The sequence below is a fragment of the Callithrix jacchus genome, chromosome 14, assembly GCF_049354715.1.
Source record: "Callithrix jacchus isolate 240 chromosome 14, calJac240_pri, whole genome shotgun sequence".
Classification (NCBI taxonomy): Eukaryota; Metazoa; Chordata; class Mammalia; order Primates; family Cebidae; genus Callithrix; species Callithrix jacchus.
In genome coordinates this window covers 22,171,580-22,187,743 of record NC_133515.1, presented here as the reverse complement: position 1 = coordinate 22,187,743, position 16,164 = coordinate 22,171,580, and the positions used below count along the sequence as shown (strand labels likewise).

At 47.8% G+C, this 16,164-nt stretch overlaps 1 protein-coding gene across 3 annotated transcripts in view; it reads right to left on the bottom strand.

Moving 5' to 3' along the window:
* The window catches only part of LOC118147244 (uncharacterized), a 67,112-nt gene that overhangs the window by 8,514 nt on the left and 42,434 nt on the right, over window positions 1–16,164 (bottom strand). For 2 of the 3 annotated variants that reach the window (XM_035271965.3, XM_035271968.3), the window contains exons 4-5: window positions 11,888–15,151; window positions 8,874–9,062 (exon numbers count right to left, since the gene is read on the bottom strand). In XM_035271965.3, coding sequence (XP_035127856.3) covers window positions 8,874–9,062; window positions 11,888–15,151 — 3,453 coding nt within the window. The remainder of the gene's footprint in view (window positions 1–8,873; window positions 9,063–11,887; window positions 15,152–16,164) is intronic. The other variant, XM_035271967.3, reaches the window with a different exon arrangement.

The following is a 16,164-nucleotide window of genomic DNA, read 5'->3' as shown; positions in this document are numbered from 1 at the left end:
CAGTACTTTGGGAGGCCAAGGTGGTAGGATGGCTTGAGCTCAGGAGTTTGAGACTAGCCTGGGCAACATAGTGAGACCTCATCTTTCCAAGAAAGAATTAGCTGGGTACAGTGGTGTGCTAGTAGTCCCAGCTACTCAGGAGGTTGTGCTGCGAGGACTGCTTGAGCCCAGGAGGCTGAGGCTGCAGTGAGCTATGATTGTGTCACTGCACTCCAGCCTGGGCAACGGAGCAAGACCTTGTCTCTAAAAAAAAAAAATTCAACATACTGATGAAAGTTGAGGCAACTAATGCAAATAAAAGATAGGCTGCTCCAGCAAATATAGAGCCATACCAAAACCTCACTGCCGACTGAGGACTCAAGATGGTGCTGTGAGAACAACTCAGGATTCAAGCTCTTGGTGAATGTGCGGAGAGGTGAGTCAGAGCTGCATTTCCAGACTGATCTTTGTTGCCCACAGAATGGGGAAATTCCCAGGTATAAAGGAGACGCGGGACGCCAGGCAGAGGTTTTGTCTGGTGCAGCCGGCAGCCGGGGTGGTGGTGGCTGGCCCTAAACAGCGCTCCGCACAGGGCGCGCTTGTCTGGGTGCCCTGTTGAACCGGCAACCTGAGACTTGAGAGGGCTGAACTTGAGACTGAACGGGACTTGGACAGTGGGCCAGCCCAGGGGATTGCAGGGACACAGCATTTGGGGTAGCGCAGTGGGATGGACAAAACGGTGATTCCAAACGCTCCCGGTAAAATCGTTCCCTGAGATGCTCCGAGGGGGAGGGGCGTCCACCATTACCGAGGCAATCCGCCCCCACTGAGATACACGCCCACTGCTGACACGGCCTGCCATTGCCGAGGCAACCCGATACAACAGAGAGACTCCGCCGCAGGGCATAGCCTGTGGCAGCAGGGCAGAGACTGCAGCAGAAGAACAGAGCCTACAGCAACAGGGTGAACCTCACACCAGCAGGGCAGAGCCTTGGCAGGCAAATAGTGACTAGACTGCCTCCTAGCTGGGCAGGACACCTCAATGGACATCCAAAAATAAAGCCCTATCCCCCAAGACAGAGCATCTAAGAAAAAAAGGGTTTTTTAATGAGCTCTGTTGCAGCAGAATTAAACATAGCAGCCTAACAACCCTGAACGAATAACAGAGCTCACAGCTCAGCAATTGAGCTCCTAAAAAGTACAGACTGTCTCCTCAAGCAGCTCCCTGACCCCTCTATATCCAAAAGACTGACATTTGGCAGGCATCATCCTGGGACAAAGATAGCAGAAAAAGAAACTGGTAGCATCCCTCACTGTTCTGCAGCTGCTATAGGTGCACCCCAGACAAGCAGGGCCTGGAGTGGACCTCAGCAGTCGTACAGCGAAGGGGCTAGACTGGTAGAAGGAAAACCAAGTAACAGAAATACTCCATCACCAACAATCTGGGTGTCCACTCAGAGACCCAATCGAGAAGTCAGCAACTACGCAGATGACAGGTGGATAAATCCACAAAGATGGGAAGAAACCAGCACAAAAAGGAGGAAAACACCCGAAACCAGAACACCTCGCCTCCTAGAAAGGACCAAAACTCCTCACCAGCAAGGGAACAAAGCTGGACGGAGAATGACTGTGACGAAATGACGGAATGAGACTTCAGAAGGTGGATAATGAGAAACTTTTGTGAGCTAAAAGAACATGTTTTAAATCAATGCAAAGAAACTAAGAACCTTGAAAAAAGATATGAAAAAAGATTCGAGGAAATGATAACAAGAATGGATAACTTAGAGAGGAATATGAATGAATTAAAGGAGCTGAAAAACACAATACGAGAACTTCGCGAAGCATGCACAACTTTCAATAGCCGAATTGACCAAGCAGAAGAAAGAATATCAGAAGTCGGAGATCAACTCAATGAAATAAAACGAGAAACCAAGATCAGAGAAAAAAAGCGCAAAAAGGAATGAACAAAGTCTCCAAGAAATGTGAGACTATGTGAAAAGACCTAACCTACGTTTGATAGGTGTACCAGAAGGGGACGAAGAGAATGAATCCAAGCTGGAAAATACTCTTCAGGACATTATCCAGGAAAATTTTCCCCACCTAGCAAGACAGGCCAACACTCAAATGCAGGAAATACACAGAACACCACAAAGATATTCTGCAAGAAGAGCAACCCCGAGGCACATAATCATCAGATTCAACAAGGTTGAAATAAAGGAGAAAATACTAAAGGCAGCCAGAGAGAAAGATCGGGTCACCCACAAAGGGAAGCCCATCAGACTCACAGCAGATCTCTTGGCAGAAACACTACAAGCCAGAAGAGAGTGGGGGCCAATATTCAACATCCTTAAAGAAAAGAACTTTCAACCCAGAATTTCATATCCAGCCAAACTGAGCTTCAGAAGTGAAGGAAAAATAAAATCCTTTGCGAACAAGCAAGTACTCAGAGATTTTGTCACCACCAGGCCTGCTTTACAAGAGCTCCTAAAAGAGGCACTACACATAGAAAGGATCAACCAGTACCAGCCATTCCAAAATCACACTAAATGATAAAGAGCATCAACATAATGAAGAATCTACAACAACTAACGGGCAAAACAGCCACTTAGCATCAAAATGGCAGTATCAAATTCACACATAACAATATTAACCCTAAATGTAAATGGACTAAATGCACCAATCAAAAGACACAGACTGGCAAATTGGATAAAAAGCCAAAACCCATCAGTGTGCTGTATCCAGGAAACCCATCTCACATGCAAGGATACACAAAGGCTCAAAATAAAGGGATGGAGGAAGATTTAGCAAGCAAATGGAGAGCAAAAAAAAGCAGGAGTTGCAATTCTCATCTCTGATAAAATAGACTTTAAAGCAACAAAGATCAAAAGAGACAAAGAAGGCCATTATATAATGGTAAAAGGATCGATACAACAAGAAGAGCTAACGATCCTAAACATATATGGACCCAATGCAGGAGCACCCAGATACATAAGGAAAGTTCTTAATGACTTACAAAGAGACTTAGACTCCCACACAATAATAGTGGGAGACTTTAACACTCCACTGTCGATATTAGACAGATCAACCAGACAGAAAATCAACAAGGATATCCAGGACTTGAACTCAGACTTGGAGCAAGCAAACCTGATAGACATTTATAGAACTCTCCACCCCAAATCCACAGAATATACATTCTTCTCAGCACCACATCACACCTACTCTAAAATTGACCACATAATTGGAAGTAAAGCACTCCTCAGCAAATGCAAAACAACTGAAATCATAACAAACAGCCTCTCAGACCATAGTGCAATCAAGTTAGAACTCAGAATTCAGAAACCAACCCAGAACTGCACAGCTTCATGGAAACTGAACAACTGGCTCTTGAATGTTGACTGGGTAAACAATGAAATGAAGGCAGAAATAAAGGAGTTCTTCGAAACCAATGAGAACGAAGACACAACATGCCAGAATCTCTGGGACACATTTAAAGCAGTCTCTAGAGGAAAGTATATAGCAATAAGTGCCCATATGAGGAGAATGGAGAGATCCAAAATTGACACCCTATCGTCAAAATTGAAAGAGCTAGAGGAGCAAGATCAAAAAAACTCAAAACCCAGCACAAGACAAGAAATAACTAAGATCAGAGCTGAATTGAAGGAGATTGAGACACGAAAAACCCTTCAAAAAATCAATAAATCCAAGAGCTGGTGTTTTGAAAAGATCAACAAAATAGACAGACCACTAGCCAGATTGATTAAAAATAAAAGAGGGAACAACCAAATAGATGCAATAAAAAATGATAAAGGGGAAATCACTACAGATTCCACAGAAATTCAAACCATCATCAGAGAATATTACAAACAACTCTATGCACATAAACTAGTAAACCTGGAAGAAATGGATAAATTCCTGGACTCCTGTGTCCTCCCAAGCCTAAACCAGGAGGAAGCTGAAACTATGAATAGACCAATAACAAGGTCAGAAGTTGAGGCAGCAATTAAGAGCCTACCAAACAAAAAAAAGCCCAGGTCCAGATGGGTTCACAGCCGAATTCTACCAGACACACAAAGAGGAGCTGGTACCATTCCTTCTAAAACTATTCCAAATAATCCAGAAAGAGGGAATCCTTCCCAAATCATTTTATGAGACCAACATCATCCCGATAGCAAAACCCGGCAGAGACCCAACAAGAAAAGAAAACTTCAGGCCAATATCCATGATGAACATAGATGCAAAAATTTTCAATAAAATATTGGCAAGCCAATTGCAACAGCAAACCAAAAAACTTATTCATTATGATCAAGTAGGATTCATCCCGGGGATGCAAGGCTGGTTCAACATATGCAAGTCTATCAACGTAATTCACCACATAAACAGAACCAAAAACAAAAACCACATGATTATCTCAATTGATGCAGAGAAGGCATTTGACAAAATTCAACAGCCCTTTATGCTAAAAACCCTCAATAAACTCGGTATCGACGGAACGTATCTCAAAGTAATAAAAGCTATTTATGACAAACCAACAGCCAATATCATACTGAATGGGCAAAAACTGGAAGCATTCCCTTTGAAATCCGGCACTAGACAAGGATGCCCTCTTTCACCACTCCTATTCAACATAGTACTGGAAGTTCTAGCCAGAGCAATCAGGCAAGAAAAAGAAATAAAGGGTATTCAAATAGGAAAGGTGGAAGCCAAATTGTCTCTATTTGCAGACGACATGATAGTATACCTAGAAGACCCCATCGCCTCAGCCCAAAAACTCCTGAAACTGATAAGCAACTTCAGCAAAGTCTCAGGATACAAAATCAATGTGCAAAAATCACATGCATTCCTATACACCAATAACAGACTTAAAGAAAGCCAAATCAAGAGCGAACTGCCATTCGCAATTGCTACAAAAAGAATAAAATACCTTGGAATACAACTCACAAGGAACGTAAGGGACCTCTTCAAGGAGAACTACAAACCACTGCTCAATGAAATCAGAGAGGACACAAACAGATGGAAAAACATTCCATGTTCTTGGTTATGAAGAATTAATATCATGAAAATGGCTATCCTGCCCAAAGTAATTTACAGAATCAATGCTATCCCCATCAAGCTACCATTGACTTTCTTCACAGAACTGGAAAAAACCACCATGAACTTCATATGGAACCAAAAGAGAGCCCGCATAGCCAAATCAATTCCAAGCAAAAAGAACACAGCGGGGGGCATCACACTACCGGATTTCAAACTATACTACAAGGCTACAGTAATCAAAACAGCATGGTACTGGTACCAAAACAGAGATATAGACCAATGGAACAAAACAGAGGCACCGGAGGCAACACAACATATCTACAACTATACAATCTTTGATAAACCTGACAAAAACAAGCAATGGGGAAAGGATTCCCTGTTTAACAAATGGTGTTGGGAAAACTGGCTAGCCATGTGCAGAAAGCAGAAACTGGACCCCTTCCTGACACCTTACACTAAAATTAACTTCAGATGGATTAAAGACTTAAACATAAGACCTGGCATGATAAAAACCCTAGAAGGAAATCTAGGCAAAACTATCCAGGACATAGGAGTAGGCAAGGACTTCATGAACAAAACACCAAAAGCATTGGCAACAAAAGCCAAAATAGACATATGGGGCCTAATCAAACTCCACAGCTTCTGCACAGCAAAAGAAACAGTCACTAGAGTGAATCGGCAACCAACAGAATGGGAAAAAATGTTTGCAGTTTACCCATCTGACAAAGGGCTGATATCCAGAATTTACAAAGAACTCAAACAGATCTACAGGAAAAAAACAAACAAGCCCATTCAAAAGTGCGCAAAGGATATGAACAGACACTTTACGAAAGAAGACATATATGAGGCCAACAATCATATGAAAAAATGCTCATCGTAACTGGTCATCAGAGAGATGCAAATCAAAACCACATTGAGATACCATCTCACACCAGTTAGAATGGCGATCATTAAAAAATCTGGAGACAACAGATGCTGGAGAGGATGTGGAGAAATAGGAACACTTTTACACTGTTGGTGGGAGTGTAAATTAGTTCAACCATTGTGTAAGACAGTGTGGCGATTCCTCAAGGCCTTAGAATTAGAAATTCCACTTGACCCAGCAATCCTATTACTGGGTATATATCCAAAGGACTATAAATCGTTCTACTATAAGGACACATGTACACGAATGTTCATTGCAGCACTGTTTACAATAGCAAAGACCTGGAATCAACCCAAATGCCCATTGATGATAGACTGGATTGGAAAAATGGGCACATATACACCATGGAATATTATGCAGCAATCAGAAATGATGAGTTTGTGTCGTTTGTAGGGACATGGATGAATCTGGAGAACATCATTCTCAGCAAACTGACACAAGAACAGAAAATGAAACACCGCATATTCTCACTCACAGGCGGGTGATGAAAAATGAGAACACATGGACACAGGGAGGGGAGTACTAAACACTGGGGTCTATTGGGGGGAAAAGGGGAGGGCCAGCGGGAGGGGTGGTGGGGAAGGATAGCCTGGGGAGAAATGCCAAATGTGGGTGAAGGGGAGAAAGGAAGCAAAACACACTGCCATATGTGAACCTATGCAACTGTCTTGCATGTTCTGCTCATGTACCCCCAAACCTAAAATGCAATAAAAAATTTAAAAAAAATATATATATATAATATTAAAAAAAAAAAAAACCTCACTGCCTTGTCTGGGATGAGTGGGAAAGTGGCCCTTCAACAGGCTATAGGAAGTAGACATAGTCAGAAGAGGAAACCCCAGGAAACACCACAAGTCTTGCTGGTGAAGGCACCGGCACCCTGCAGAGAGGATAGACTTCCCCTCCCCAAATCTGGTTCAGATGTCAGGACTGATGATGCCATTTGTGAACCCAGAAGGTATGAAAAGGGTTGTGACTCACAGAAGGAGGCTTTCCAGAAGAGCAGGGCAGGCTCCCAACCAGGTGAAATGGCTTGAGAGAGCAAGGCAAGGAGACTGGCTTGGGTTTTAGGCTGATTGGCTGGGAAGAGGGCTTCCACACACGGGCCAGGGTTATGTGGCTTAAGCTTCCCACTGGTGTCAAAGGAGGTGGTGTCTGGGCTCTCTTATTGGCTTGCCCAGATGGGGGCAGGAAGGGGATAGGAAGGAGTGGGGCTTTCAAGCTGTCAGCAAGCATGAAAAGTGGCATCAGGCTATTGCATCTGCCCTCCCGAGGGGCGTCCTAAATGCCATGAGGAATGGACACTAACTTAGAGGGCAGAACTGAACTTTCCCTGCCCCGTGCTTTTCAGTGGCTGACCCTGGTAGGGAACTACTTCTGGGTTCCCTCTTCTTTGTGCAGCATTCAGCCCAGCTTGTCCAATCAACAAGAAATCACTCCTAATAAACTCAGCGTTAGAAGAATTTGCAATTCCAATCAGAAGGCAGTGGGTACAGCCATGTCTGGTACCTAATTCTAAGCAACTCCAACCCCATGGCAGGCTAGTGGGAGAAACCTTTGGAAACAGGGAAACCTTTGAAATGCAGGATCTGTTCCCAAACAAGCACTTTGCTGTTTGGCACTGTGCTGCTCCTTCCTTCTTAAAGACTCGTGGCAATCCCAAACCAAGAGCCACCCAAGATATCCAAGGTAGCACCACTTGTTTACGACCTCCTAGGAGAATGTGTGGGTCCTCATACCCTTGAAAATCTGTTTTGAATTAGCAAGTGCCTAAAATATATGTTTGGCTTCTCTTTGGATAAGTCTTGGGTCTGGGTGAGCTCGCAGCATCTACCAGCTTTCTTCCTGTACTAAATGGGGTTTGGTTACCTAATTTTAGAAGCATCGGTCTTTAGGGAAGAATGAGAAGGAATACTAAAAGAACAGGAGAAGGAAGGGTAAGTGAGACACCCCTCTGCCCCGTTTTCCTGTGGGTGTTTTATTTTGTACACATAACCGCTACAATCCCCTAACCTGGATAATGACTGCAGGAGTGGCTCTTGCTCTCTGCTGGCACACAGGTGTTCAACAGGCTGATTGGCTGTGGTGGGCAGGGATTGGCAGGAGGATGAGACAAGAAAAGGTCTATGTCTTGGGCATGGTGGGGCTGCTGGGTTTGCCTTTGTAGTCACCTAGTCAGGGGATGCCTTGACACCCACCCTTCTCTCCTGGACCCTCCTCTCTGCCAGGTTGAGAAAGTGAGGCCCCATGTGGCCCAGCCATGAGTTTTGGAGCCAATAGCACCCAGAAGACCCACACTGGAAGGGGTTTCCTGAGTGGCTCTTGGTGACATTCAATTGCTTCCTTTTGGTCCACACATTCAGTAGATGGACTTTTATTTTTTCCCTGTTGGTGCATTGATATTAAACAATGTTTAACTACATTTAATCAAGAAAAGGGATAAAGAGAGATAGAACAGGCCACACATGATTGCAGGTGGCCCCCAGAAGCCAGTGGGAAGCAGCCCTCTCCCCGCTAGGCTGTGTTAGCCCTAAACAGCTATCCTTGAGGTGGTTGCAGTCCTTATTTCCTCTATTTCAGGGAATTTAAAAAGATCTCAGTGGCTCCCTTCAGTTAATCCTTCTGGGATATGAAAGAGATCTTGATTTTACTAAGTTGTAGCTTTTGGAAAATTATCCTTGCTGGTGGGATAAAACAAAGCCTCAGTAACTAAGCCCAAAGGAAGAGGGGGAAACAGACGTGAGGTGGACTTTATGATATGCCCAGAATGAAGACAGTACATAAAATGCTGAGTGCTAAATGGCCCTGCAGTGTGGCCCATCCATCCTGGGAGCTGCCTAGGGCTGCCCCAGCTCCTGAAGGACAGCAGTTGGGAGCCCCGACATCCCCATGCCATGCCCAGTCCTCCCACCACCACGGCTGGCTGAAGCCCAGGTACCAGGATGCATCCTCTCCTCCTCAGACTCTGAGCCATCAGGAACACCTCCGTGGCCATTGCACGAGTGATCCGGGTGATTCTGCTCTCCCCGTTCGTGCTGCTGTCCTCTGGGAGGGGCTGGTTCAGCTCAGTGGGCAGCGCTGCTGTGGCTGAGGAGCCAGAGGACGGGGATTGGCGGCTGCTTTGCTGCTGAAAGAAGACGACAGGCTAGAACTCATAAACTTCTGACACTCAGGCCTTTAAAACAATGGGGAAATCAATTGCCTTTTTATCTTTTTTTTTTTTGAAACGGAGTCTCGCTTTCTTGACCAGGCTGGAGTGCAGTGGCGCGATCTCAGCTCACTGCAACCTCCGCCTCTTGGATTCAATTGATTCTCCTGTCTCAGCCTCCTGAGTAGCTGGGATTACAGATGCTCACCAAGTGTGGCCCGGGGGCAAGAAGAGGCAAGGCTGCCAAGCTTCCTGATTTCTCACCCTTGACTTAGAAATTGTCCAGATGCTGAGAACAGCAACCAGCCAGGTGCGTCACTGGAACTGGGTGAAGAGCATCCACAGAGAAGGCCTAACTGCAGGCTGCCTCCCTCTCCAACCACACAGTATCCACTTCCACATCAGGAACAAATCTAAATCTCAGAAGCACTGGGAGAACCTCTGGGTCCAAGCTCATCTCAGAGCTGTTATTGCCTGGGAAGTTCTTCCCACCCTCATTCGCAATTGCAGTCACATACTTCCTTTGAAGCTCAACTTAACACTGCCCTCCTTTTAGGAGACATTTAGAAAATCTGCACTCAAAATCTCTACTGTGCACCAGCAATATGTCAGATACTGTGCATGGCAGGAAGGATCTAAAAAAGGAGTACGAAGGAATCCATAAAGTTTAGGCTTTCTGATCTAGCACATATTGAGAAGTCACCCGGATTTGCTATTGTTTTTGTGTTGCTTCTTCAGTTAATCGTCCCTACCATCTGACACTTTGCAATGTGTTCTGCTGCTTTGTTGGCCTTGTTCTAGATAGAATGGGATGTCCCCTGAATGCTCAAAGGGCTGAGCTGATCCCTCTTCTGGGGTGGGGCCAGTTACACCAGGGGCCAGCAAGCCACCAACACGGGGCCCAGGCATAGGTGAAGAGAAGAGAAGGGGAGAGAAATCTGACACTAAGACTTAACTACAGTGACCAAAGACCAAGAAGGGAGAAAACGGCAAATGTGATTTGGAGGTCCTTGAGCCAAGGGTTAGGAAACTAGAAAGTATTATTTTCAACTCAGGTCTCATATTTAACTGTCAGCAACCTTTCAAGGTCCAAATCTAGAAATGTCCCCAGGCTCTTGAATAATGAAAGAGACCAAGACTTGGGTATTGGACACCCTCATAACTGGAATAAAGGATTTCCAGATGGTGACTTACAAGTGCCCGGAAGATACACAAACCCACTTCCTAAACCCACAATCTCCCTCAGCGGTTCTGATGGCTGTGTGAGGTGCTGTTCTGGGTGGAATGGAGGCTGTGTCTCTGCACCACAGAAGCCCCAGAGAATGAGAGAGTGGGTCAGACACACCTTATGGATGGCGATTCTCCCACACAACTGAGGGTAAGCCCTCAAGGCAGAATCCTTTTTCCTGTGGTTTTCATACTGGAACTGTGTGTATACAAAGACAGCGCTTCTCTGGGGTGGAAACCATGGAATTGTGAGGCTTTGCTCTTCATCCAGAAGAAACCTCCGATGGGAGAGATAATGTCCATTCATGGGCAGGAGTGATAATGGGGCTGAGCTTGCTGCTGTCTCCCAAAGCTGGATGGCCAGCGTCACCCTGCTCTGCACCTATGAGAGACATTCCCTCAGCAGATTTTGATGAGAAGGGGAATGTATCAGGTGAACTGACAGAAACAGAATATGGTAAGTCAGTGAATCCAGTGGCTTGAAGTATGTGCCAGAAAGACCCTATGGAGAAACAGATAAGAAAAGGAGGAGCCCACATGGCACCTGAATTCATGAGACCAGGAGATATGGAGTGAGGCAAGCCTAGAAGATAGTTAGGGTCTGAGCACAGAAGAGTCAGGCTGCAGGGCAAAGGGAACTGTGCCTGCTCTCCCTGCCCCTTTGGGAATAAGGTCCCTTCATATAGTAATGACATCCTATTGAGGCAAGTGAAGTGAAGTGCAACAGGGTGGAGAAACACATGTTCTGGTCAGTTTCATCTCAGGAGAAGGCCCAGGGAACAGTTTGAGGGGGTTTACGCAGCCAAGCATAAGGCCATAACAGAAATAGCTTGGGTTGTGCATCAATTGTTGGGCTAAGCATGTCTGCTTGGGAACTTTGCAGCCACTACCAACCTATGGTAACTTCCCCTGACTTTTGTCATGGGCAAAAATAAGTAAATCAAATGTGTGGGGCCCACAGTGCCTTAGTATCCTTTCTGTTGCCCTGGAAAGAAATGAATGTGTGTGAATGGTGTTCAGTAGACCCAAAATCCTTCCAATAAATCCTTCTTTTCGCCTGTGCTGATTCAAGCTGGATTCAAACAACAGAACCCTGACTGAGGAGGGGGGTAGCATCTCCAGAGGTCAAGGTGGCACACAGCAGCTCGATCCAGAGGATGTCTGTGTCTGTCACAGCAAGGGAATCACTTCCAGTTAGAGTCATCAGGAAAAACTTCATGGAAGACCGTAATAATTATAGCCACCATCTATACTTACTATATGCTAGGCAAGTGCAAATATTTTGCATGCTTTCATTAATTCTTTATCAGGAAATTATCAAAGTTCCCATTTTCTAGAAAAAATTTTGAAGTTCCAAATGGCTACAAAGCTTCTCTGATATCTTACAACAAGGGAATGACAGAGGCAGGTGCAGCCCAGGCAGTCTCCTTCCCAAGTTTGGGCTCCTAAAGTCTGAATGTGCTGCCTGCCTGGTGTGAATTACACACATGGACACCAAGATCACTTTTTCTGGAACTTGGCAGGGTACTAGAAAGAGAACTGAGGTGGGGGTGAAGGAAAGATGCTGAGTATCCTACCATGCCCAGGTCCACTGTGGTTGTCCCAGCAATACAGGTCCTCAGTGAGCTCCCTAGAGGAGTTCTGGGGACAGCACTCTGAGAATCCACACTGCCCACTGCAGTCGATCCTGCCACATCCTCTTCACAGAGGAACAGGGGTTGGATAGGATCCTGTTCTGGGGCCCTTCTTGGCTCCTCCCCAGGTTTCAAGCACTGGGCCAGATGTCTCCAGGCCTTAGTGTGACCACCTTTCCAGGCCTGCAGCTGGGCCACAGCATGGTGAGCCTTGGCTGCCCACTCCCATTGAAGCCAGTCTGGGATGTGCATTCCCCACTCCTCTGGGTGTTCTTGGAGCACAGGGATCCTCTGGGCCACCTCCTTGGTGAGGGTGAGAATGTTCTCCAGAGCCATAACAAGGTCTTCCTGGCAGGGTCCATATTCCTGACCTTCTACCACAATTCCTTGTACAGCTTGGATACCAGACACCATTCTTTCCAGAGAGCTTTCTGGTCTGGTCTGGGGGTCCTTACAGACAGAGAGCCTTGGGCAGACAACATCTTGGAAGGCACATTCATAGTCTGCATTGATGGTGCTGAGGTGGCTAATCAAGGCCTTGGTTTGAAGGGTGAGCTCCAGACAGAGAAGTTCAAAGCGTGTGGACAAGCTGGGAGATGGTTTGGGGGAGGAGGCCAGGATCTGTGCCACATCCAGCAGAGCATCTGTGAGTACATGAACTTCCCTGCACAGAAAGGACACCTTGCCCTTTTCCTGCTCATCCCCACACAGTAGGCTGGATAGGCTGGCAGCCTCTTGTAGCCTCTGAGAAACATCTGCTGCCTGATCCAACCCTTCCTGCAATCCCTGCTGGTTTTTCATTGCCAGCCGCAGGGGCAGTAGGAACATGCCTTTTTTCCCACTGAGCTGCTCCATGTACTGGAGCAGGTTTTGGACAGCCACTGACCATAGAAGGCACCCATCCTCAATGCTCTCTTCCCATGACTTGGGGGCTTGGAGACCATCAAAGGTCAAAACCTTGTCCAACAACTGTTTAGCATAGGTGTCTGCCTCCTCCAATCTAGCTTGCATTTGTAAAAGCACTTCTGGACGCTGAGTTGAATCAAGGTCATTTTTATCCAAATCCATGGGCCCACTTTTAGCTGCTAGTTGAACCACTGAGGCTAAATTCTGCTGAAGCTCCAGGAACACTGCTGTACTTTGTGGCAGATCAGCTGTTGGGTTGTGGCAAAACAGTTGTTGACACAGACAGTACCAGTCACCAGCCATGGCTACCAAATCCTGCCTGGTTTCCCTCGTCTTGCCAGACAGCTGGAGAGCCACTTCCAGGAGCCTATCAGTTCTAGCAGTTGTGCAATGTGCTATCTCTTTTGGTAGGCCAATAATAGGAGGTGCCAGTGTCGAGATACCTTGAAGTCCCAACATCCTCTCTGGCCCCAGTGACCCGTCTCCAGCCAGGGCCTCTTGGGCTGCACTGACAGCGGCATCATGCTCTAGCAGGTCGGTACAAGCTGAGGCCACTGCATGGTGGTCACGGCTCTCTACAGCAAGGATGAGTTTCCTGATGGCAGGGGGTGGAGAGCCCCTCCTCTTTGTACAGGTATCAGGAATCAAAGGGTGTGGAGAATGGTCCATTGGTGGATAGGAGGTACCTGGGTCATTTTCCTCTAACCCAGGCACTCTCTGATATTTCAGTTCAGGCACTGCAGAGCTCTGGAAGCTGGGGAGAATGAAATAAGGTTCTCTCTTAGCAACGTCAAACCTGTGGACTTGGTTCCGAAGGGGGCTGAGGATATCTGGGTGGTTAGTCCCAGCCAGCCCCTCTTTGAGGCTCTGAGCTGAATAGATCAGATGTTTTGCCATGGTTAAAAATGCATCAGTGTCCGGAGATCCATATTCACGTGAACAGTGCTCAGCAGCTACACCCAAGACCAATGAAGATTGCTCTACTTGCTGGATCAAGACTCTCAGGCCATTCCGGAAAATGGGATCTCGTTCTTGGCCCACATACCTGCTCATTACCTGCACTATGTGTGTGGCCCGGCCCTGTAGATATGCCACACATCGAAAAGACTCACTGGAATCTCCACTCTCCAAAGCCCACGTAAAGAAGTCCAAATGCTTGGACATTTCCTGAATGGATACATTCAGGAACTCAGGAATATTGAGGACGTCATCAAAACATGCCAACAGGTGTTCAGATTCCCTGGCCCAGGCCTGAAGCAGGGCCTGCAGGATGGCAGGGCTCCAGTCCCGGCCAGACCCTTGGGGGCTTCCTGAGAAAAGCTGTTGCACTCTCACCACAAGTCCCCAAATGCTTGCCATGGCGGCCTCCATGTCTCTGCCAGTTTCTTGTTGAGGGCAGCAAACCAAGGCCAAGTGAGCCACTCTGAGCATCTGTTTGGCCCGGTCATGGAAAGTAGCAAGGCAAAGCTGAAGGCTCTTCGGCAAGGCCTCGCCATCGTAAGGGGAGCTGTCTGCGGAAGTCGCCACCGCCGCCTGTACCAGCCTTAAGAGAGGACTTTTCGTGTCTGTGAAGGTGTCCAGGATCTGGTGCAGTAGCCCAGTGCAGAACCCCTGGGAGAGGGCCTCGATCGCGGCCCGCAGCGCCGCGCGCTCCTGCCCTGGCTCCGACCTTACCCGGCCGCTCCCGGGAGGTCCGCCGATCCCCGCGAGGCGCCGGGCACCAGAGCTCCGCAGCTGTAGCAGCCGGCCGACGCGGTCCACCAGGTGCAGCCTTTCCGGCGGCGCAGAGCAGGCTGCCAGGCGCATGCAGTGCCAGACCACGGCGGCCAGCGGGGGGTCCAGCGGGCTGAAGTGCAGGGGCTCGGACACAGGCGCCACCAGCAGCTCCTGCAGTTGCCTCAGGGGCCGGGCTAGCGCGCCGTTCCACACGCTGGTCGCCGGGGCCGCGGCGCCGGGATCCAGTCGCACCAGGAGCTCGCCGAGGGCTTTCCTGGCCAGAGCGCAAACCCGGCGCGGGGACGCGCCCAGCTGCGGATCGCGTGGATGCTGGAGGCGGCCGCGGACTGCCGCGATCAGCGCGGGGATGTAGGCCCGAAGCAGGCAGCCCGCGCGGCTCAGGCGCTCCTCTGGCCTGAGCGCTGCCAGGTCCCCCAGGCGCAGCAGCGCAGTGGCCAGGTCGGCGAAGGTGCCGCGCTGCGAGGCCGCGTCTCCCGCCGCCTCCAGCGCGTCCAGGCAGGTCAGGCACCAACCAGCAGCCCGCACCGTCTTTCTCGCCATCGCCGCGTCTTCAAGGAGCAAGACCTGTTCGGGAAGTAAGAGGCAGAGAGGTTCGAAGGTGCTTGGCGGTTCCGGAGCTATGGCGAGAGCAATGGCAGCTACCCCCTCCCCGGTTTTACAAATGTGTTGTCCCCTTAACCTCCGAAGACTAAAGAGTATAGAATCTCAGGGGGAAAATGTCGCTTAGGAGTGGTGTTTATAAAAAAACGTTTACTTTTACGAAAATTTAAGGCTTCCTGCGTTTAAACTACATTTACTGTGGTTCCAACCTGGATTTGGAGTGCAGGTCTCTAGGCAAGGGTGGAGCAGTGGACGGGCTGCCTGGTGATCCGCACACAACAAAAGCTATTTCGGAAGGACTTACTATTTGGATGAGGATGCTGAGAACCAGAGGGGTGGCCTGTCCAGGAAGTGCTTGTGAGAAATCCTTCCCAGCCTGACCCTGCCATTCTCAGAGAGCTCTATCTATCACCTCCAACAGAGCTGGTACCAAGCACTTCCAAGAGCCTGCCCTTCCGGCCTGTCCTCCTCTCATCAGCAGGTACCCAAAACCCTTTTGCACTCCCTACTCCCTGTCTCCAACCTTCCTTTAATAATGACCTGTTAAATTACAAATACCTTCACCTAACCCACATTACTAAAGTTTTAATGATGAACAATGATATTTGCTAATATTCAAGGCATATGGATTCTAATGGGAGCAACGTCGTGCAGTAATGATGGAATGTCAGGATGGAGAAGGGGGAGTATTTGAAGGCTGACATATCATCCTGGCCTCCTGAGATCATTTCAGCTAGGCCAGTCCAGCAGAGCCTTCATTTTGGAGCCAGGTTTGCCAAATAGGCTGACAGAGGTTTCAGTAGCCTCTCCCTATAGCTCCTGGACAAAAGCAGGATGGAAAATGACTCCTCTGATGAAATCTTTTTATTAGAAGTTGGTGGCTACGTGCGGGGAGAAGGGGGTTGCACATGGGTTGAAGATCATAGACCCTAACTCAGTATGTCCACCAAGGTTTCTAAATCAGATTGTTCATTTAG